The 22,841-nt window shown below is 38.5% G+C and overlaps 1 protein-coding gene across 18 annotated transcripts in view; it reads right to left on the reverse strand.

The window, feature by feature from the left end:
* Positions 1 to 22,841, reverse strand: part of Adam22 (ADAM metallopeptidase domain 22) — a 259,361-nt gene that overhangs the window by 21,444 nt on the left and 215,076 nt on the right. For 15 of the 18 annotated variants that reach the window (XM_085836417.1, XM_085836408.1, XM_085836413.1 and 12 more), the window contains 5 exons: positions 18,409 to 18,528; positions 14,925 to 15,093; positions 13,873 to 13,987; positions 6,817 to 6,907; positions 1,989 to 2,006 (listed from right to left, as the gene is read on the reverse strand). In XM_085836417.1, the coding sequence (XP_085692543.1) occupies positions 1,989 to 2,006; positions 6,817 to 6,907; positions 13,873 to 13,987; positions 14,925 to 15,093; positions 18,409 to 18,528 (513 nt within the window). The remainder of the gene's footprint in view (positions 1 to 1,988; positions 2,007 to 6,816; positions 6,908 to 13,872; positions 13,988 to 14,924; positions 15,094 to 18,408; positions 18,529 to 22,841) is intronic. The other 3 variants (XM_085836416.1, XM_085836420.1, XM_085836424.1) reach the window with 1 other exon arrangement.

The following is a 22,841-nucleotide window of genomic DNA, read 5'->3' on the forward strand; positions in this document are numbered from 1 at the left end:
AGGGGAGAGATGAAGTCTAATTACAATGTTCCTCATTGATCACCGTGATGTGTGGTTATTGCAAACACAGAGAAAGAACTCCAGCCCAAAGTGGATGTCTTATAAACTTAAGTTCAGCAAATGTTCCTTATCCTATTTGTATTTGCAAACCTGACTAAAAACTAAAATGTACAGTTCTTGTGGTAAACCATAAAGCTCTCATGCTCTATATAATTTTCCCTCAACAAACAGTAAGATTGACTCAGGAGAAAAGGTAGAAGTTTTGTTGCCTGGCGGCTTTAAAGAATGAGGTAAGCAGTCATCTTTCCAATGACTCCACATCTAAGGCTTCACTGTGGCCCCATTGTTCCACGATTCCCAATATGACACTGAAGGACTATTTTATATATACATGTGTTTGCACATTATTATTATTATATGTGTGTGGGGTTATGTGTCCATTAAGTCCCAGAATGGGGTTGCTATTGTTTTTGTTCAACAGGAAGTTTGTTATCTGATTCATTTATAGAATTGTAAGCTTGTCTTCTTCAAAAATTTTGAACATTATGCCCAATTTGGCAGTTCTAAGCCATTCTATGTTAATAGTGATCTGGCAAATGGTCATATATTTAATATTGCTTGAAGCATAAATGCCAAAGCAAAACTTCATGTTTTACCAGCCCAAAAGAATGTAGGACGTCAACCTGGCTGATGACTACAGCTGTCCTCTTGCTTGACCACCATGCCTTAAGGATTACAAAGAACTCTGACCTTAGAGTGGAGAGACGTTAGTGATTTTCCTATACCACACAGGAGTAGACTAATGACTAATCTTTTGCCAGTAGGGCTTCCCACTATAGAACCACAGAGGCAATCCTAATTTAAAGGTAAAAATAACATAAAAATTCTTGCCTTTAGACCCTGGCATCTTTGGAACTGGGTGGGCCTTTATTTGAAGTGTGTGGATAATTTTAGAAGACTGACTTATGCTGTGTCTGTTGGAACAATCCTTTCCCCCTGTAATGCATAGTGCCTCAAAGAATGCCCATAAAGATACTTCAATGCATAACGTCCACACTTTGTTGCTTTCTCCTTTGAAAATGATTATATCGAACATCATTGTGTTTCATCAACCATGGTATCTGAACAGGTCTCATGACATTTATCACTATCTACTCCTAAACGGCCAGTGGTATGCAGTGGGACAGAGGAAACCTTAAGCAGGAGTCTGTGCAAATACACTGAACCTATAACGGAACAGTATGTGATGTGTAATACCTGGTGTGGGTTTGTTCATCCGTTTCTGAGATAACAGTTTAGGTTTTAGTAGAGCAAGTAGAATTAAGAGTCTTAGAAATGTGAGAAGAGAAATGTCCATCTCCATACTATGCCGACTTAGACAAAACCATCAATTGTTATAAAAATCGTGGATGCTCTGTCTCTTTTTGTACTGCTTGCTAAATGGAGACAATAAGGCTATGCTAGATAGGTGTTTGACTTTCTATGGGCTTTACAGGAGACATAAAAGCTCAGAGATTCTAACTATGCAAATTCCCTCTTTAGCTACTTTTATGATTATCAAATCATACAAAACTACTTTCTTACATAAAGAGACCTGGTTCACAAGTGGAAAACATTTCCTTGATAGCAAAAATTGATAAACTTTGTAAGTTATGAAAATTATTACTACCACAACAGTACAAAAATCAATTCTCTCAGAGAGTATTGGATAATTATGTTATAAACATGAGGGCAAACCAAAAAAACCAATGTAAACAAACATGACAACTTAACATAAAGGAAGTTTGTTTCCGATGGAAAAAACTATTTCTCTCTATATATTGCTATTAAACATAACAATGTTAATTATTATTTCAAAATCATAAAGGGTCAAGGATCATTATTACATAGAACACAAAAATCTACTTGAAACTGCATGTATGAGTTCTAACAGTGACACAAAGGGTTAAAGCTTTCAGTCATAAATTCAGGTCACTGTCATCACATACCTCTGTTCTCGGTAGTTTCTGTTCATAGACAGAAGAAAGGAAGAAAACAAGGCATTAGTTACTTATAGAAGCCCATGAGCAGAACGTTAAACACCTCCCCACATCCCCAGCATTCGCTGAACCATCGTCCTCAGAGGAATTTGAACTGTAAGGTTAAAATCAGGAACATGCACAGAATTTCACTTTATCATAGGAAGAGATGACACTAAAGTGACAATATTGCCAAACAATTACCTGTTTTAATTTACTATGTAGTAATGTTAACGATTTGCTTGTTTTTATTTTATGTATATCTTATGGAGGTGTTCCATACGTTGCCTGCATGGATGTATCTATACTATAGGGATGCCTAGTGCTCTTGGAGCCTTCAGAAGTGGGGTACGGATGATCATGCAGGTGCTTGGAACCAAGCTTGGGTCTTTTGCGAGAGCAGCAAGCACTCTACCCTTGAGCCATGTCTCCAGCCTAGCTGCCCATTTTAAAAGGCACAACTTAGGTTGTAATACTTAAAGAGTAACTGTTTTCTCAATATCAGTGTCATTGCACCAAATACTTAATAATGATCTAGAGCCAATCTTACTGTTTTTACATTTTTATTTATCTATTACTACTTTATAAGTATGGGTGTTTTGCCTGCATGTATGTCTCTGCAGCATGTATATGCAATACTCATAGAAGCCAAAAGAGCGTGTCTGATCCCCCACAACTAAGATTGAAAATGGGCCCTCTGGAAGATGAGCTAATAGTCTTACCCACTAAGCCATCTCACCAGCCTTGCCAATTCTATTTTAAATATATGCCTTCATATAAATATGAAATATTTATATATCTATAGCTGTAGATATAGATAGATTATATACAGATATGATAGATTAACAGATATAGATGAGTGAATACTAATTTAAAATAAAAATAATTCAATTATTTGCACAAATTAACGACATTTCATAGAAATAAGTCCTACCTTTCTCCTATTGAAATATAAACATCTGACTATAGCTACTATAGCTCACTCTTAGAAGCTCAAGTAGGAGAAAATACAACCACTCCAGAGCGATAGATTCATCATGTATGCTCAATAAAAATGCATTAAAATAAAGCTGGCCCTTCATAGGAATTAATAACATCTTACTCAAGCATCATACTGGATGCATTTGCTCACTGTTTAATTTCCAGTTTTGATTTGACCATGATCCAAAATAAACTTACATGACTTTCACAATAAACTAACCTTAAACAAAAATTCATTCAGAAGCATGAATAATGCACTAGTGGTAATTTTTTTTTCAAAAGTCACTGCTTTCTATCTTGATGCAATTGAATGTTAATATTTTGAAGACATATTAGAAAGTCAAGTGACCAGATCATGTGGTGTTCTGTCCTTCAGGTACAGCATGGGTGGCACCTTCACCTACCAGTCCATTCTGTTATGTATGGCTAACGAGAAGCAGATAGGATAAAAGTGACAATTGGATCCAGTCTATTAGCTATCAGACATGGGAAACGTGAGCCTGGCATCTTTCTATGCAATGTTTTACTTTTTCATCTCATTCTGGGCCCTAGCTCCACAGCTCTGAGTGAGTGTCCTTTGCTTCCTGTCCCTCTTCGAAGGCTTGGAGAAAGGAGTTAGGGCCACAGTTTTGTAACTTCAACCAGAATTTTAAAAATTATTTTCATAGCTTAATTGCTCCAATAAAATGTCTACATTCTCACTCAGTTTCCAAACATATTCTGAGCTGGGTGTGGTGGTGCACACCTTTAATCCCAATACTTAGGAGGCAAAAGAAGTTCAAAGCCAGTCTGGCCTATAAAGTGAGTTCAAAGCTAGCCAGGACTACAGAGTAAGACCCTGTCAGAAAAACAAAACAAATAAACAAACAAACAAAAATCCAAATAAACATATTCCGAATAATTTTTTAAAACTCTAAAACCTTGTGTAGATTTTTAATTTTTCTATTACTTTATAAATAATTATTAGGAATACTAGTATATAGGGATACTAATAAAATTGTAGGGCTAGTACAATATGAATGAGATTTCTTAATCAAATTTAAAAATGTATACATTTAGAAATGCTAAAAAGAAAAATGTAACTCCCCTGAAGAAAGCAGGTAACCTCTACAGACAAAGATAAGTTCATTAGCAATAGGCATGTTTTAGTTTCAACTTTTTTGAACAATAATATTTTCCAGGATTACATAAATGAAATACCCACATATATCAGCAAGTAGTAGAAACTCACACACTCTGGAACAATTTTTATGTAAACAAGTAAAATAATTGAGCTAAAACAAAACATCAGTGCTTATGGTAGGCATTAGTATGGGTGTCCTGCATCAGAGACGTTAAAAAAGAGCGTCTCAACACAAAGTTCATTTGCTTGAGGCATGAGGAAAGCCTTTTCTTTCAGACGTCCATGTTTATAAGTGCCCAAATCACACTTCACAAATGGAAATATACAAGATGCTCAAATGCATTCAGAATCTCTTACAACTGATCTAGGGCTAGGTACCAATTTAATCAGGGCAAAGCCAAGTCTGATGCTGTGAGCTCTTTTTCCAGGCTATCCCATGTAGAAGAACCATGCTACTTCATTATGCTGTCTGGTTTAGTTAATATAGCCATCCATAAATGGCTTCCTAAATTTTAACATTGGCAGCATACAAGCCATAAAATAATTGCTCTCCCTTTCAGTAAAACCCATGTAGGGTTTTAATTTTACAAATAATTGTTGCATAAACATTTAAAGGTGTCTCCTTTGATTCTACTGGTTTCAGACCACAGTAGATGACAGCCATACTGCTTCCTGTAAGAGAGTTTACTGGTGTGAATGTTTGACATATAATGACCCAAAGAACAAAGATGATTATACACACACACACACACACACACACACACACACACACACATATATACACACACACAGAGTAAATATTAAATTTAAAATCAATTTGTGTGTGTATGTGTGTGTATTTATGAATTTAAAATCAATGTGTGTGTATGTGTCTATATTCATGAATTTAAAATAAATGTGTGTGTATGTGTGTGTATTTATGTGTATTTGTGTAATGTGTGTGTATGTATGTGCACTGTACATATGTGCATGGGAGGGCAGGAACCTTCAAAGGCCAGAAAACACTGTCAAATCCCCTAAAGCTGGACATCTAAGTGGTTTTGAGTCACCTGATGTGGGTGTTGGGAACTGAACTCCGTAAGAGCAGGATGTATTTTTTAACTGCTGATCCATCTCTATGGCCCCAAATGTAAGATTTTTTAATCCCCAATTTAGTGACTTGAATTTGATCCAGGAAGGACAAATGCTATCAAATGAGGTTAGATGTTGGGTCTTCCAAATGGAAGACTCCAGGGCTAGGGCACTGACTGGGAAATTACCAGAGACAGTAAAATGCAATATTAAGTTGAAATGTTGAAGAGACGAGCTATCCATTATAGCTTGGATCTAAATATCCACAAAAGCTTATGTGTTAAATGCATGGTCCTTATGCAGCATTGCTTAAAATTAGGGTATTTAGAAGGTAATAAGATTACGGAGGTTCTCACATCATCAATGGGTTGATCCAATTCTGGATTCATAGCTGAATAGCTTTTTGGGTGGAGGGATCACTACAATGATGAGCTCTTGCTTTAGTGAGCAGCTTGCCTCCTCCACCATGGTCTTCTGCCTTCACGCAAAGCAATGTGGTCACATAACAGCGGGTAGCAACCTCTGAAACCAACCACCATGAACCTCTACTTCTAAGCTGCTTCCTCAGGTATTTCCCCAGTAATGCAAACCTAACCCAAGAATTAAATGTTTACCCTTATAAACCATAACACTAAATAGTTACTAGAATACTAAAGAAAAATTTACATTTTAAGTCTACAAAAGCGAAATTTTAAATAGTAAATATAGAAATGTTTGAGAACATTTACTTAGCAAACATCTAAGGCTACTAAATATTCAAATGTAGTATGACTCTCCTCTTTTAAAAATTAAAAGAAAAAATTCTGTGCTGAGTTTTGAAGCTTAAGAAGGAAACTGAATTTTGAAAGTGAGTCTCACAAGAGTGTGTTTTTTACAGGAAGTGACTCATCTGTACTAATGGCTATTAACAACACAAGGGCTCTGCCGTTAACGTGATGCCCGGATACAGTAGGCATTCACTCATGGCCGTGTCACTCTAAGGACCTCAAACAGCAGTCAGTACTTGCAGAATAGGAAAAGATATGTTTGAAATCTAAACTGTAATAATGTATCGTTACTTCTAACCACACTGAGGCTGGGTAATCACAGACTCTTGGACTAGACTGATTGTTGATGCAAATACAAAGTAATGATATACCACCTTCCAGTTAACATTTATTCAAAATATTTTATAACTACACCGTAAACATTTCTAAATCCCTCCCTCCCTTCCTTCCTCTTCCTTCCTTCCTTCCTTCCTTCCTTCCTTCCTTCCTTCCTTCCTTCCTTCCTTCCTTTGTCTCTCTGTCTCTGTCTCTCTGTCTCTCTCTCTGTCTCTCTGTCTCTCTCTCTGTCTCTCTCTCTAGTGTGTGTGTGTGTGTGTGTGTGCGCGCGCGTGCGCGCATGCACAGACACACACATACATATTTGAGCACAGATACATAAAAAGGATAGCAGATGGTGTCAGATCCCCTGGAAGTAGAGGTATATGTGTTTAGGCACTACCCAACAATGGTACTAGGAATTGAAAATGAGCCCTCTCCAAGAGCACTTGCCACTTTTACACACTGAGTCATCTCTCCAGGTCTTAATAAAAATTTATGGTGCATTTTGATAGTGATACTACTGAAATATTTGACTTACTTATAACCCCAGGCAGTTATTCCTAAGATGAGGGCCAGCACTAAAATGGTACCGGCAATTATTCCTATTATGATATTAGTGCCAGCAACACCTAGAAGGGAAGACAAGAAGGAAAATCAGTGATATGACATTCTTGTGGTAATTTTCTTCTCTAGATCTGTAATCATGCTGACAATATCACCTGTTTTGTGAAAAAGGCTTTGGCTTTTTTCACACCAAGACTTAGCATGTCTATCCACCCTTTCTGTTCTTGGATTTAAACAAGGTTCAAAAAACTTGAACGACTACTTCTAAATAATGTCTTTTAAAAAGCTACTGAGGTCTGCTCTACAAAAAACACCCCCAACCTGTAATATATTGTCCACCTCCCACTAACACTTCTTAGAGCCCATCCAGCTGTCCCCAACAGCAACCCACACCCTTGGCTCCTTATCCTGGGCCACAACTCTGGCAGGAGACTCCGGCTCTCCTGGAGGCCATGCCGGCACCTGGAACCTCAGAGGCCATATGGGCACCCCAGAGGCCGTGTCAGTTCTCAGAACCCCAGAATTCCAAAAGCAACACCAGTACTCCAAACCCCAGAAGTCATGTACGCTGCCAAAATCCGGTGGAGACACGCTACTGCACCGGAAGACTTGCTGGTAACCAGAACCACAGGTCATTCAGGACAAAAGACCAGAGAGGAAACAGATACCAAGGGGAAAAACATCCAACAAAGATAAACTCAGAAGTCAGCACCTCAATCTATAATTACCCCAAACCCAGATGCCTCTAGGCCAGTGTAAGAACACAAGCCAGGGCAATATGTCACCACCAGAGCCCTGGACATTCCAATTCAGCTCAAGCACAACACAAGAAAATTACCTCAAAACCATTTTTTTGAAGCTGATAGAGGTCCTTAAAAAGGAGAAAAACAAACAAACAAAAAAACCCAAAAAACAAAAAAAAAAATCCATTTAAGAAGTCCAAGAAAGTTCACGGAACTGGGCTTTCTTGTCTTGCGTCAGTGGGAGAGAATATGCCTAGCCCTGATGAGTCTTGACATGCTAGAATGGGGTGGTGTGGAGGTGACATCCAGGAGGGGCCTCCACTATCAAAGGAGAAGGGGAGGGGAATGGGAGGAGGGACTTGTGAGGGGAGCACCTGGATGGGGGGTAGGCAGCGATCAGGATATAAAGTGAATAAAATTAATTTTTTTTAAAAGTTCAGCATAACAAACTATTAGAGGAAATGAATCCCTAAAAGAAAGCCAAAAAAAAAAAAAAAAATCAGGTAAAAGAAATGAATAAAACTGTTCAGGGCCAGAAAATGGAAATAGAAACAACAAAGAAAACACAAACTGAGGGAATCCTGGAGATGGAAAACAGTAACTACAGACACAAACATCACCAATAGAATAAGAGATTGAAGAGAGAATCTCAGGTGTAGAAGATACAACGGAAGAAATCAATATATCAGTCAAAAATGCTAAATCTAAAATGTTCCTGAAACAAAATATTCAGGAAATCTGGGACACTATTAAAAGACCAAAACCTAAGTAAAATAGGAATAGAAGAACACCACCTCGTATCGAAAGATGACCTAGTCGGCCATCACTAGAAAGAGAGGCCCATTGGACTTGCAAACTTTATATGCCCCAATATAGGGGAATGCCAGGGCCAAAAGAATGGGAATGGGTGGGTAGGGAAGTGGGGGGGTATGGGGAACTTTTGGGATAGCATTGGAAATGTAATTGAGGAAAATATGTAATAAAAAATATTAAAAATTAAAAAAAAAAGAAAATTGTCATTGAATAAAAATTTTACTTAATGGATGATTATGGCAAGATTCAAGAGCCTATTGTATTGATTTTTAGTCTTTATTATAATATAGGTCAATGATTACTCAGTTGTTTGGTAAAGGTCTATTCTCTAAAGTTTACATTTTTAATCCTAAAGATCAGTCACGTCTATTATGTGTTACAGAAGGATTAGTCTATTTGATAATATTGTTTCATAGGATATTTCATATTTTCAAATACCTGCATTATTGTTTGTTATTGCTGTATAAGAATGTAACTAATTTTTTATTAAATATTTTCTTTATTTGCAAAAAAAAGAAAAAAACAAAAGAAGCTGTGTTCCAGAGACAGCCAAGGTTGAACCTCCTGCTGCAGCTGTACTTGGTAATGGGAAAGAGTCACTAAGGTGGTACTAGTTTTGAAAGCGTAAAGGGGTTATGAAGAGCAGCTGAGGCTTGGCACTGTGAGAGACCATGGAAGGCCATTGGTGAAGGTGCAGCCTCAGCTGTAGTTGATGGCGCAGGACTGAAGGGGTCATGCAAAGGATTTGAGGCTTGGCACCATGAAGAGAGTCTATGAGAGGCTTTTGGTGAAGCCTAGTTGGAGTGGAACACCCCAGTGTATTGGAGATGTCAGTACCATGGGATGATCACCAAGAACAGCAGCTGTAGTGGAGTGGATCAACCTGAGCTTAGAGTGCTACAGAGGACAGAGATGGAGAAGTGATGGCCGCCCATAGGAGGAGTCCAAAAGATCAAGTGGAATCCCAGACACTGAAACAAGAAGCTGTAACATTGAAATTGCCTTGCAGCACCAAAGATGTTAAAGATGCCAGAGCCATGGGATACATGCTGAGAAAAGCTGCTAACAGGGAGTGGAACCAGCCCTGGAGAAAGCAGTTTGTTGCAGTCAACAAAGATGAAAAAGGAGTGGAGATCTGAAGACTGCTTTGACAACAGCCATGGAGATGCAGAGTTTGGAGTTTGCCCAGCTGGTTTCTTGTCTTTCTTTGGGGATTACAGTTCAGTGATTGAATGAATCTCAGAAGAGACCTTGAACATTGGACTTCTAATACTGTTGAGACTGCTATAGACTATGAGGACTTTAAAAGTTGTACTAAATGCATTTTGCATTATGCTATGTTTAAGTATGGCTCCCCATAGACTCATGTGTTTGAACAAGTCTATGGGGGTCAGGGAGTGGAATGTGATTGTTTGTATATTCTTGGGCCAGGGAGTGGCACCATTTGGAGGTTGGAGTAGGTGTGTCACTGTGGGTGTGGGCTTAAGATCCTCACCCTAGTTGCCTGGAAGTCAGTCTTCTACTAGCAGCCTTTGGATGAAGATGTAGAACTCTCAGCTCTGCCTGTGCCATGCCTGCCTGGATACTGCCATGCTCTCACCTAATGGACTGAATCTCTGGACCTGTAAGCCAGCCCCAATTAAATGTTGTTTTTTTTTTTTAAAAAAAAAAAAAAGAACACCACCTCAAAAAAAGTCAGAGAATATTTTTAACAAAATCATATAAGGAAATTGTCATAACCCTAAGAAGCACATGTCTATAAAGGTATAAGAATCATACAGAACAACAAATAATTTAGACCCAAAAAAGAAATACCCCAACTTCCACATAATAATCAAAACACTAAACATACAGAGCAAAGAAACATTAAAAGCTGCAATGGAAAAAAAGCCAAGTAACATCTAAAGGCAGACCTATTAGAATTACACCAGACTTTTTGATGGAGATTCTAAAATCCAGAAGGCCCTGAAAAATGAATACTCTAAGAGACCATGGATGTCAGCCCAGACTTCTATACCTAGCAAAATTTTCAATTACCAGAGATGGAGAAAACAGGATATTTCATGAGAAAGGCAAATTTAAACACTACCCACAAATCTGGCTGTACAGAAAATATTAGAAAAAATATCAACCCAAGGAGATTAACTAAACCCATGAAAACACAGTCAATAAATAATAATCTCATACCAGCAAAATCAGAAGAAGGAAAACAAGTACACACACACACACCAGGTATCTTGCTACAAGCAGCCCTGGATATCCTAACACAGCTGACGTATAAGAAGATGCGTTTTAATCCATTATTATAAAGATAATAGAGGCCTTTGAGGAGGAAATGAACAAATTCCTTACACACACACACACACAAAACCACCACCAATATCAAATGTAAATAGATCCATACTTATCACCCTGCATAAAACTCTAGTCCAAGTGGATCAAGGATCTCAACATAAAACTAGATACAATGAAACTGATAGAAGAGAAAATGGGGAATAATCTTGAATTCCTTCACACAGGAGACAGCTTCCTGAAGAGAATGCCAATAGGGCAGGCACTGAGATTGACAATTACTAATGGGACCTGGCAAAACTGAAAAGCATCTATAAAACAAAGGACATTGTCAATAGGGCACAAGACCAGCTTACTGAATGGGCAAATATTTTTACCACCTCCACATTTGACAAAGCACCAAGTTCCAAAATGATCAAGAAACTAGATATCAATGATCCAAATAAGCCTTAATCAAAAACTGGAGTACAGATCTAAACAAAGACTTCTCTACCGAGGAACCTCAAATGGCTGAGAAGCACCTAAAAGTGTTCAACATCTGAGCCATTAGTAAATACAAATCTTTTTATTTATTTATTTATTTATTTATTTATTTATTTATTTATTTATTTTTATTACGTATTTTCCTCAATTACATTTCCAATGCTATCCCAAAAGTCCCCCATAGCGCCCCCCACTTCCCTACCCACCCATTCCCATTCTTTTGGCCCTGGCATTCCCCTGTATTGGGGCATATAAAGTTTGCAAGTCCAATGGGCCTCTCTTTCCAGTGATGGCTGACTAGGCCATCTTTCGATACATATACAGCTAGAGACAAGAGCTCCGGGGTACTGGTTAGTTCATCATGTTGTTCCAACTACAGGGTTGCACATGGAAGGAGGTACAGAGACAAAGTTTGGAGCTGTGATGAAAGGATGGACCATCTAGAAGGTAAATACAAATCTAAACTAGTTTGAAACTTTATCTTCTACCTTTCAGGATGGCTAAGATTGATAAAACAAGTGACAGCTTATACTGGAAAGGATGTGGAGCAAGGGAACACTCCTTCATTGCTGGTGAAAGTGCAAACTTGTACAACCACATGGGAAATCAATATGGCAGGTTCTCAGAAAACTGAAAATCAATCTACCTCAAGACCCAACTGTATCACTCCAGGGCATGTGCCCAAAGGATGCTCCATCCTATCACAAGAACACTAGTTCAACTATGTTCATAACAGCTTTGTTCATAATAGCTAGTAACTGGAGTCTACCTAGACGTCCCTCAACCAAAGACTGGATAAAGAAAATGTAGAATGTTTACATAGTAGATGATTATTCAACAGTTTAAAAAAAATAACATCATGATATTTACAGGCAAATGGATAGAACCAGAAAAGATCATCCTTAGTGAGGTAGCCCAGACCCAGAAAGACACATATGGTGTGTGCTCAGTTATAAGTAGATATGAGCTATAAATATAAAATAAAGGATGATCATGCTACAATCCAGACTCAGAGGCTAAGTAAGAATGAAGGCTCAAGAGAGGAGGCATGGGTGACCCTGGGAAGGAGAAACAGAGTGGGGCAGGCAATGTACTGGGCGCAGGTGGGGACTACAACAGGAGGGGTCAGGTTGGGGGATGGAGGGAGAGAGTTCTGGGAGAGACAACTGGGAAGTGCAGGGAATTTCAAGGGTGAGGTAAACTTCCAGGAATCTATGAGGGTGTCCTAGCTAAGACACGTAGTAATAGGGGATACAGAGCCTGAACTGGCCATCTCCTATAACCAAGCAAGGCTTCCAGTGGGGCTATTAAGACACCAACCATCCACAAAACCTTCAACATACAAATTGTCCTGTCTGCAAGATGTGTAGGACTTAAGGTGGCTCAGAAATTATGGGAGTGGCCAACCATTGACTAGTCCAGCTTGAGACTCATACCACAAGAGGAAGCCCACTCCTGACACTGACTAGAGACAGGGCCCACAGGCTGAATAGCCCAGAACCTAGGATAGACTCAAACATGACTGGCAAGAAAAGTCAATGAAATAATGCCTAATATACTATACTCATAGATAGGGTCCTAGTCCATTGTCATCAGAGAGGCTTCACGTAGCAACTGATAGAAAGAGTCATTATAGAATATATGAAAGAATAAAAATAATAATAATTAAAAAAGAAGAAAAGTCACTGTGCTCCAGGTACTATAAACACATTAACATTGACTTTGGGAGTGACTGTCACGTGACCATCTACCACTGCAGTCTGAGGACATCAAGAACGAAATGATGTAGTTGTTTCAGAAACACTTTATTTCTAAAGTGTGAGATTTTTAACTGCCCTCATCTAGTTTCCTCTTCTATTCTTGGGCCAATCATGATCTTAGAATGTCATGGCTGACCTATGTCTTCAATCTTACCACCTCTGCGAAGGACATTGCTTCTATGCTTCTCAAAATTTACATTATTGAAAGGAAACTCTATAATGAATCATATTATTTAAAACTTGTTTAAAAATCAACTCTTTTAAAAACGTATTCAGGTCAAAAATACATAATTATCCATTTAAATTAAATATTTTATGTACACGAGAGTTTTGCTTGATGTCAGATGAGGCAAGAAGAGAGTGTCAGATCTCCTGGAAGTGGAGTTAATGGACAGTTAAACTCTCTCATGTGGGACTTGGAAACTGAACCTCTGTCTATAAGAGCAACAGGTGCTCTTAACCTCTGAGACACCATTCTACTCTCTTACGTTTCAAAGAAATGTTAGAAAATAAAACCACAATGAAAAAGGCATGGAAGAGGACTGAGAACTCTCTGGGAACAAGGGGTGATGGGGGTGAAAGCAGGGTAAGAAAGGGTGGGGAGGGCGAGCATGACCAGGATGTATTGTTTACATGTGTGAAACTGTCAAAGAACAAATTTAAAATGCTAAGGTTTGCTCATAGCCTCAGGTAATAACGCCTGACATTTTTTGAAGTAAGACAGAACAAGACAAAATCAGTAATCTAAATTATACTCAGTATGACAAATCTTTACAATGTAATCCATATGATTGGTTTCACAAAGTAGACCTCATTCGTTATGTAGATACCATTTATTATTGAGTGATGATTTAAAAAAACCCTCAAAGACAAGTATCCATTGAGAAAGTCGCTCTTCTGTTGTATAGAAATACGACACAATAGCAGGCTGATACCTACCATTACCAGACAGGGTGATGCCAGTCTTTGCATCGTCATTGTGAGGAAAGTGGGTGCTGCAGTCAGCCCCTGTCCAGTGCCTGTTGCACACACACTTGAGCTCATTGCTGCAAACCTGAAATCCAAAGGAGAGCCAGCAGAAAGTCAGTTCTCTGTTACAGAGAAGCACAAACATGCTGACTCCTAATTAGTATGCAGAGGGCTTGATGATGCTGAGACAGGATTTGTGCTTCAAATTCCAAACCAATGCCTTCTGCCTTAATTGGATAATACAACCAGTTCAGTCAAAGATTCTGTCATGCCAGCAAAAACAACATCCTAGAACTTGCTAACAGAAAAAAAAAAAAATCAAGGCAACTGCTAGGAATGAATTTTAATGAGAATGATAAAGCTGGATCTATTCATGGAGGGCTCACTCAAGGAGGACAAGTGTTTGACTCATAACTTAAATAAGACCTGTGCTATCCAATACACAATTCCGAGAGAACGGAACTAAAGTGTCTAAAATACCACTCTTTCTGATCATCCATGAGCAGCACTTCCTCGATGACTTCATTATTTCCAGGTTTTAAACTCAGCTGTCATCTCTGGTATGGCTTCAACAAGTGTTTATTTGTGGCCATTGCTGATTCATCTGTATCCAGATGACCTAAGTAGTTAAATGCTACATTTAACTAGATATTTAAATGAAGAAAGAATGGCTCACTGTTCCTTCTTCACTCCCCATTAAAAAAAAAAAAATTCCCCTGTAGTTTGCTAAAATTCTTCTCCTAAATCACACGCAGGAAAGCTATCATTATACTGTAAGGCATCCTATTAGCATAAGAAAAGAAGAAAAACGAATTTGAATAGGAAAATTACTAGTTTTCTTCTTCTCAGACTTTCTTGATTATACAACAAAAATATTCAAGTAGCTTTGATCAAGTTAGTGTTCACATATCAACCAGAAACGTGGATAATCCCATGGTCTATGATTTAGGAAACGTTACAGGATTGTATCTACTTTTGTAACATGAAGAAATGGTTTTCTTGGGTGAGGCTCTGACACTTACTCCATTTCCTGAGCACACGGTGCCTGCTTTACTGCTGGAGCAAGTACTGAAGTTGAAGGAAGCCACAGGAAGACATCTGTGTTCCAAGCACATCATCTGAGGACCACAGGGCGTCCCATCTTCCACATAGCCGAGATCCACATCTTCTTCAAGTTTAACATGCGCGCCACTACAAACACATTGTGTGCAGAGAGAAAACGAGACTCCGTTAATTCACTCTCATCTGAGTTAAAACTAAAAGGAGCCAATATCGCTTCTCTGGACTTCTGTTTATTATTTGATATAAAAACAAAACAAAACAAAAACAATAGCCAAAGGACGTTTACATTCTTGTTCTTTTGTTTCACGAGGATAGAATGTTAAGTAGCCTAGACAAGCATCGAATTTTTAATATAAACAAAACTGGCTCGAACTTTGGTTGCTCTGGCCTCCCTCTCCCATATGCCAATGTCAAAGGCATACATCACCACACCCAGGAGTATCTTTAAGTATAGGAAGCAATAGAAACTTATGATCTAGTTCTTCTATGAGATAATTATAATATTTAGAATTTTCACAAAATTATTACAGTAAGGCCAGAACAGAACTAGTCTCATTATTTTCCCTTGGATACTATGTGCAAGTCCAATTGGTTTCACTAAGTAGGCTTCAAGATTTGAAATGTATCTCAAATAAGTATCAGAATTGGATTTGATTTATACTGCTCACAAACGTTGTATATATACACATCCTATTTGGTAATGACTCAACCACCGTATTCACTGCTCAGTAGAGCACGATCAAATGACCTTTTAGAATAAAGAAAAAACAGTAACAAAAGTTGGAAGTGTATATTAATAACTAATATTTCCATATGATACCTTGCCAATGCTAGTACAAAATTTTCTATATTAGTTTTTATCAAAAGCATTTGTAATGTGAAGCAAGATACATGAAATTGTATTTTGTGTCTATGTGTGTATTCATGTGTTTATGCACATGTGTGTCTGTATATTTATGTGTACATGTGTAGAGGACAGGAGTCAACACAATGTATTTCTTAATTGTTCTTCACCTTCTGTTTTGAGAAGGGTGACCACATTAATCATGGAACTCACTGATTCAGCTAGATGGACTGGCCAGCAAGCCTGAAGGACCCTTCTGTCTGGCCTTAGCAGTACTGGGGATGGAGGTATGAACTGATGTCTTCAAGTTTTTACATGAGTGTAATGGGTACTAGGGACTGAACTCAGTTCCTCATGTTTAAATAGTAAGCACTTTACCAACTGAGTCATTTTCCTCACATTAGATATATTAGTTTTTTAAATGAACTATCCCTGCCTTACATCATCCTAGGAGAGAACCACTTTCTTTATACTATTGATTCTTTGCTATTTTTGCGCTTCAAAACATCTAAATTATACTAATTTTTTTTATTTTCAAATATTGGTATTATCAATTAATTTCTCCATATAAAATAAGAGCACTTATCTCTTTTTCCCTTGATAATTTGATACACAATTTCTCCTTTATCCTTTCATAATTTAATTTAATCAATAACAAATATGTACATTATTATAACTGTAAATGCTGGTTGTTGAGTGAAATAATGGTTATGATTAAATGCTTTCAATTTCTGAAGTAGTTTTGTCTTAATTTAGTTTATTCCTTTATTTGTTGGCTGTTTATCTGTCTATGTTCCTATGCATTTACCATCTTTTTTTTTTTTTTTTTTGCATTTACCATCTTTAATATAAAATTAATTCAAACAGTCTGGCTGTTAATCCCCATTGAAAACACAGTTGAGCCTCAGTACATCTGCCTATGGACATCTCTCCTAGAGTGCTCCCAGCTCATTCCTGTGTGTTCTGGTTTTGCCTTGTACCTGTCAAAGAGCTGTAAACCCTGGGTATGTTTTCACTATCAGCTCCATTATGATACTGTCTCTGAGTGGAAGACTCTGCCTCCGCTATACCTTGCCTTTCTTTTCCTTTGTTCAACCTTCATCTTTATGGATACAGTTGTTTCATTAACTTTTTGAAGACAGGTGTAGAAGAATACATTTTGGAGAAAATTGCATGCTAAAATGTCATTTTATAGTCTCAGGGTATATCTGATTTTTTAAAGGCAGGATCTTGTTATATAGTTCAGTCTTCTCTGGACACCATCATCCTTATGTCTCAAACTCTAAGTGCTGAGATTAGAGGTGTGCTCAAGGAGCCCTGGTCTGAGTCTGATAGACAACTGGAATTTACAAATATTTTCCCAGTGTCTTCTGATTCCCTAGACTCCCAGTGATTCACCTTAAAGTGCTCTAGTTCTTGAGCCTCTTCTGTGGAAACCTGATGACTCTCTCCTCTGTCCTACAGTGCTTCCATAACGAAGTTTACATCTGTCTATGACGTCACTCAAGGACAATTTCTTCCTTACTGTTTCTCTGTTCTTCTGTATTTCTGTTCTAATTGTGGAGTTCTTTCTCGCTATTCAGTTTCCTTACTTTGTTATTGTCCTACTTCCAGGGAGACAATTTCAACCGCTAAAGTTCACTTCCAACAGAATATTTTTCTTCCATGATCTGATTAATTAAAGTAGAACATTATTTTTTCATTTTATGATAAAAAGTCTCTTGGGGTTTTCTGTTCACTCCCGTTTTCCACGTTAGAGACTTTCTTTGTATGCCAGTCAGGAATAACCAGACAGATGACTGGAACTTCCATGGTACCCTCAGTGAGCATTCCTTGAGGCTGAATCACTTCCATGCAATCCTAGTATCAACCCTTCAAATTAGGAACGTTCTGTTTAATTCTCTGTGGAGACAGGGCCTGAAGCTCTAATGGAAGTGCAGGCCAGCCCCTTTGTGGCTGAGTTACCAAAGGAATCTATGTGTTAGGCTCCTTTTTATTGTTCAAACTTCCACACAACTTCTTTATTTAAAAATCTGCTGTGAAACTCATCTAATCCCTCCTTGAACAGTAGACTATGCTACCAATTTCTGAGGCTTCCAAGACATTACAAGGTGTTTCAGTGTTCCCGTCTTACTGACCTACAAATTCAACTTTCTCAAAGGCTTCCTTAAGAGTCAGCCCCAGAGCCATTTGTACATATTTCAGATGTAGATGGTTGCTGCCTCAACTCCATGATTGAGCTTTCCTGCAGATATATAACTCCTAAGGAAAACTGAATATCGTGGAACTTCAGAAAGAAGCAAAATGAAATGCTGACTTATGATGACTGACTCTATCCATAAGTCTCCAGCCCCTCACTAAGAAGAAAATGCAAGCCAAACCCTACAGGATTTTACTGAGCAAATGAACATAATTCCAGCAGCCAAGTAACAATCCCCATGTATCACTCTTAACTACTTTTCGTTTTTCAATTACAATTTACATAATCACATTATGAGCTAGATTTAAGTTCAGATTACGGAGGTGCATACACACTGGAAACAGTAATCTGCTGCTGGAAGTAGAGTGACTAATCAATCACAGAATGGTTGGAAGATTACCTGCAGTTTAATGTTCTTCCTTGCTGCACAACCAATGTGGATGTGATCTCACCATCAAGCTCCCCGAGCCGTGGGATGTTGCCAATGTTTGTGCACAGGAGGTAACCACAAAGTACATCCCTGTGTTAAAAGAGGACTGGTTATCAACTTGATCTCTTCCCCAAAGACAAAATGAAGCTCACACTTTGAAGTACTGACTTCTCTCTTGTTAATATTTATCATCTATCAGTGACATTACTCATGTGTATGCTAAGCAAAATAAAATAAGCCAATATTGGATCGACTCCAGGTCTCAAGATTAACATCTCTAACACTCCAACTGGTGGTCCAAAATCCTAATAGCTCCCTAGATGACTGGTTAAGGAAAGTTATCCATCCAATGCGCCTTTTTATCAGAATGATCTGTATACCACACACTGCTGGAAATGATAAACTTGTGTAATGTTGGGTAAGTGAGTAAACGTTGCCTGAACATCCTGTAACATAGCTACTTCTGAGTCCTGCCTCCCAAAACCAAAGAGGGGGTGATCCACTGCTCATGGAGATTCCCAGCCACAAAGCTGCACTGCCCTTCTAAACAAATTATATGTTCAGAAATTAACAGGTAGGTTACTGTATCAAAAATATTGCTTTATATATTCTTTTTTTTTGTTTGTTTTTTTGAGACAGGGTCTCTCTGTATAGCTCTGGCTGTTCTGGAACTCACTTTGTAGACTAGGCTGGCCTCGAACTCAGAAATCCACCTGCCTCTGCCTCCCAAGTGCTGGGATTAAAGGCGTGCACCACCTCGCCTTGCTTATATATTCTTTTAACAAATACATTTTAGTCATCAATAGTGATAGCATATTTAAAATTAAAATACACTAAGCCAGATGGTGGTGGTGCATGTGTTAATCTTAGGAGGCAGAGGCAGGTGAATATCTGAATTCAAGGCCAGCCTGGTCTACAGAGCAAGTTTTAGACAACCAGGACTATACCCAGAGGAATTCAAAAAACAAAACAAAATAAACAAACAACCAAAAAAATCCCACTAATTGTTCTTTCTTTAGGTTAGGGAAGTTTTCTTCTATGATTTTGTTGAAGAGGTTTCTTTTGAATTGGGATTTTCACTCTCTTCTATTCCTATTATTCTTAGGTTTGGTCATTTCATCGTGTCCTGAATTTCCTGGATGTTTTTGGGTTAGGAGATTTTGCACTTTGTATGTTCTTTGACTGTGTGTCAATTTCTTCTATGATATCTTCTACACCTGAGACTCTCACTTCTATCTCTTGTATTTTGTTTGTTATGCTTGCTTCTGTAACTCCTGATCTGTTTCCTAGGCTTTACATCTCCAGGGTTGCCTCCACTTGTAATTTCTGTATTGTTTCTATTTCAATTTTTAGGTCCTGGACTGCTTTGTTCAATTCCTTTACCTGTTTGATTGTGTTTTCCTGAGTTTCTTTAAGGGATTTATGTATTTGTTCTTTAAGGACTTCTACTTGTTTACCTGTGTTTTCCTGTATTTCTTTAAGGGAGCTATTTATGCCCTTCTTAAAGTCCTCTATCATATTCATGAAATAGGATTTCAGGTCAGATTCTTGCTTTTCAGGTGTGTTAGGGTATCCAGGACTTGCTGTGGTGGGATAAATGGGTTCTGATGGTGTCAAATAGCCTTGGTTTCTGTTGTTTATGCTCTTGCACTTGCCTTTTGCCATGTAGTTATCTCTGGTGTTAACTGTCCTTGCTGTCTCTTGACTGGAGCCTGTCCTTCCTTGTGGGAAGTTGGAGTTTTGTGAGTTGGGTTAGAGCAGGCCTTCTGTGAGTACCTGGCTATGACAGATCTCCTGGGAATCAAGCTGTCTCTGGGTGCATGGGGGCAGAGATGTGTGTGGCTGGAGTGCCCATTCTTTCTGGAGTGGAGTTGTAGACCTCAAGGAAGAGGTATTGCTTGTAGAGCAGATAAGTCCTGTGTCTACTGGGCTGCATGGGGGTCCCAATTAGACCAGGTATTGGGGGGGGGTGTCTCAGCTGTGACCCTGGTTATGACAGACCTCCTGGGAGTCAGGCTAACAGAGGATACATAAACAGGACCCAGCATTTGGGTATATACAGGAAACACACCTTAGTGACAAAGATAGATACTACCTCAAAGTAAAAGACTGGGAAAAAATTTTCCAAGTAAATGGTCCCAAGAAACAAGCTGAAGTAGCCATTATAATATCCAATAAAATAGAATTTCAACCAAAATTATCAAAAGAGATGAGGAAGACCACTTCATACTCATCAAAGGAAAAATCCACCAAAATGAACTTTCAATTCTGAACATCTATGCCCCAAATGCAAGGGCAATAATATGTGTAATGGAAATGTTATTAAAGCTCAAAACATACATCGAATCTTATACAATAATAGTGGGAGCCTTTACCACTCCACTCTCACTAATGCACAGGTTATGAAAATAGAAATTAAAGAGAGATACAGTGAAACTAATAGAAGTTATGAACCAAATGGATTTCACAGATAACTACAGAACATTTCACCCTAAAACAAAAGAATATACCTTCTTCTCAGCACCCCACGGTACCTTCTCCAAAATGAACATATAGTTGGACACAAAACCAACCTCAACAGATACAAGAAGATCGAACCCATACCTTCTATCAGGTATGACTATGGACTAAGGCTGGCCTTCAATAACAATAGAACAACAGAAAGTCCACATTGCTATATCCACTCCAGTAGTGACAAGTATGACAGGCCCTGAAAACCTGGGTGCTGTCCCAAGGCAAAAAGTTCATGGAAACTTAGGCTCCTGGAATCGTGGCATCCTGTATAAAGAATGCTCCAATGTCCTTGCTTTAGTTGGTAAACAGATCCGTGTGCTTTCCCTTAATATTGCTTTATTACAAGTGCTCCTAAGGATTGATATTTTGACATATAGCTAAGTTAGATTCTAGGTAGTCCTTGATCCAACCCTGGGCATGGATAGCTAAGTCACTGCCCTTTACAGAAATTTACCATTATCTAGGAAGAAGGAAGTTTATGATCTAAGGAGGGACCAGAGTAGATAATTAGAACTATAGATAGCTGAGTTACACCCATACACAGGTATTTACAATGGCCTAGGGGGAAGGTGGACTATACAATAGACTAGAGTAGGAACTTTGACAAGGGTACGAAGCACTTACCTCTGGCTTCTAAGATTAAGTGGACCTTAGGTGGGGCTGTTTTTGATCCCAGTTGTTAACATTGAATTTTATCCCAATTGGTTCCTGCCAGTCCTTTGGTGCTTGCATTCCTCTGTTTTATGTAAGAATCCAGTAACCTCATTGTCACCTAACTTCCCTATTTTCTTCTGTATAAAAAGTTTGATGCTCGATTTGACAAATTACATTCAGATCCAGCACACTCTTTCATGTCTGTGTCTGTCAATTCCAGCCATCTCTATGCCCATCTGTCCGAACCCCTGATTCCCACAGATTGGGGGGGGGTGATTAGGACCGGACTGTGGCACCACATACTTATAGAAGCAGAACAATGCTCTATTCGATGATAACTTGGTCAGGAAGAAATAAAGAACTCAAGAGGTTAAACTCCAGAAAACCAGATACCCCAAATGAAAAATGGGGTACAAAGCTAAACAAAGAATTCTCAACTGAGGAATCTCAAATGGCTGAGAAGCACCTAAAGAAATGTTCATCCTTAGTCTTCAGGGAAATCCAAATCCAAATGACTGTGAAATTCCACCTCACACCAGTCAGAATGGATAAGATTAAAGACTCAGGTGAAAGCAGATGCTGGGAGGATGTGGAAAAAGAGGAACGCTCCTCCATTGCTGGTGGGATTGCAACCACTTTGGAAATTAATCTGGTGGTTCCTTATAAAGTTGAAAATACTTTTACCTGAAGACCCAGGCATACTACTCCTGGGAATATACCCAAAAGATGCTCCACTATGTTCGTAGCCTTATTTATAATAGCCAGAAGGTAGAAACAACCCATTTGTTCTTCAGTGGAAGAATGGATACAGAAAATGTGGTACATTTACACAATGGAATACTACTCAGCTATTAAAAATGAGGATTTTGCAAATTTGGCAGCAAATGGATGGAACTAGAAAATATCATTCTGAGTTAGGTACCTCAGACCAAGAAAAGAATACACATGATATTTACTCATTGATAAGTGGATATTAGTTAAAAAGTTCAGAAATCCAGGATACAACTCACAAACCATATGAAACTTAACAAGAAGGAAGGCCAAAATGTAGATGCTTCAATCTAACTTAAAGAGGAAACAAAATTACCACAGGAGGCAGAGGGAAGGAGTGACCTGGGTGGGAGAGGGGAGGGGAGTGAAAAGGGGGCAGTATCAGGTCGGGGGGGGGGAGACAGGTAAGAAGTCCAGAACACCAGGAGAATGAATAGAAATATGTAGCAGTGTAGGGGGGATGG

This window comes from Mus caroli, unplaced genomic scaffold, assembly GCF_978045245.1.
Source record: "Mus caroli unplaced genomic scaffold, Mus_caroli_1 scaffold_4, whole genome shotgun sequence".
In the NCBI taxonomy this organism is placed as follows: domain Eukaryota; kingdom Metazoa; phylum Chordata; class Mammalia; order Rodentia; family Muridae; genus Mus; species Mus caroli.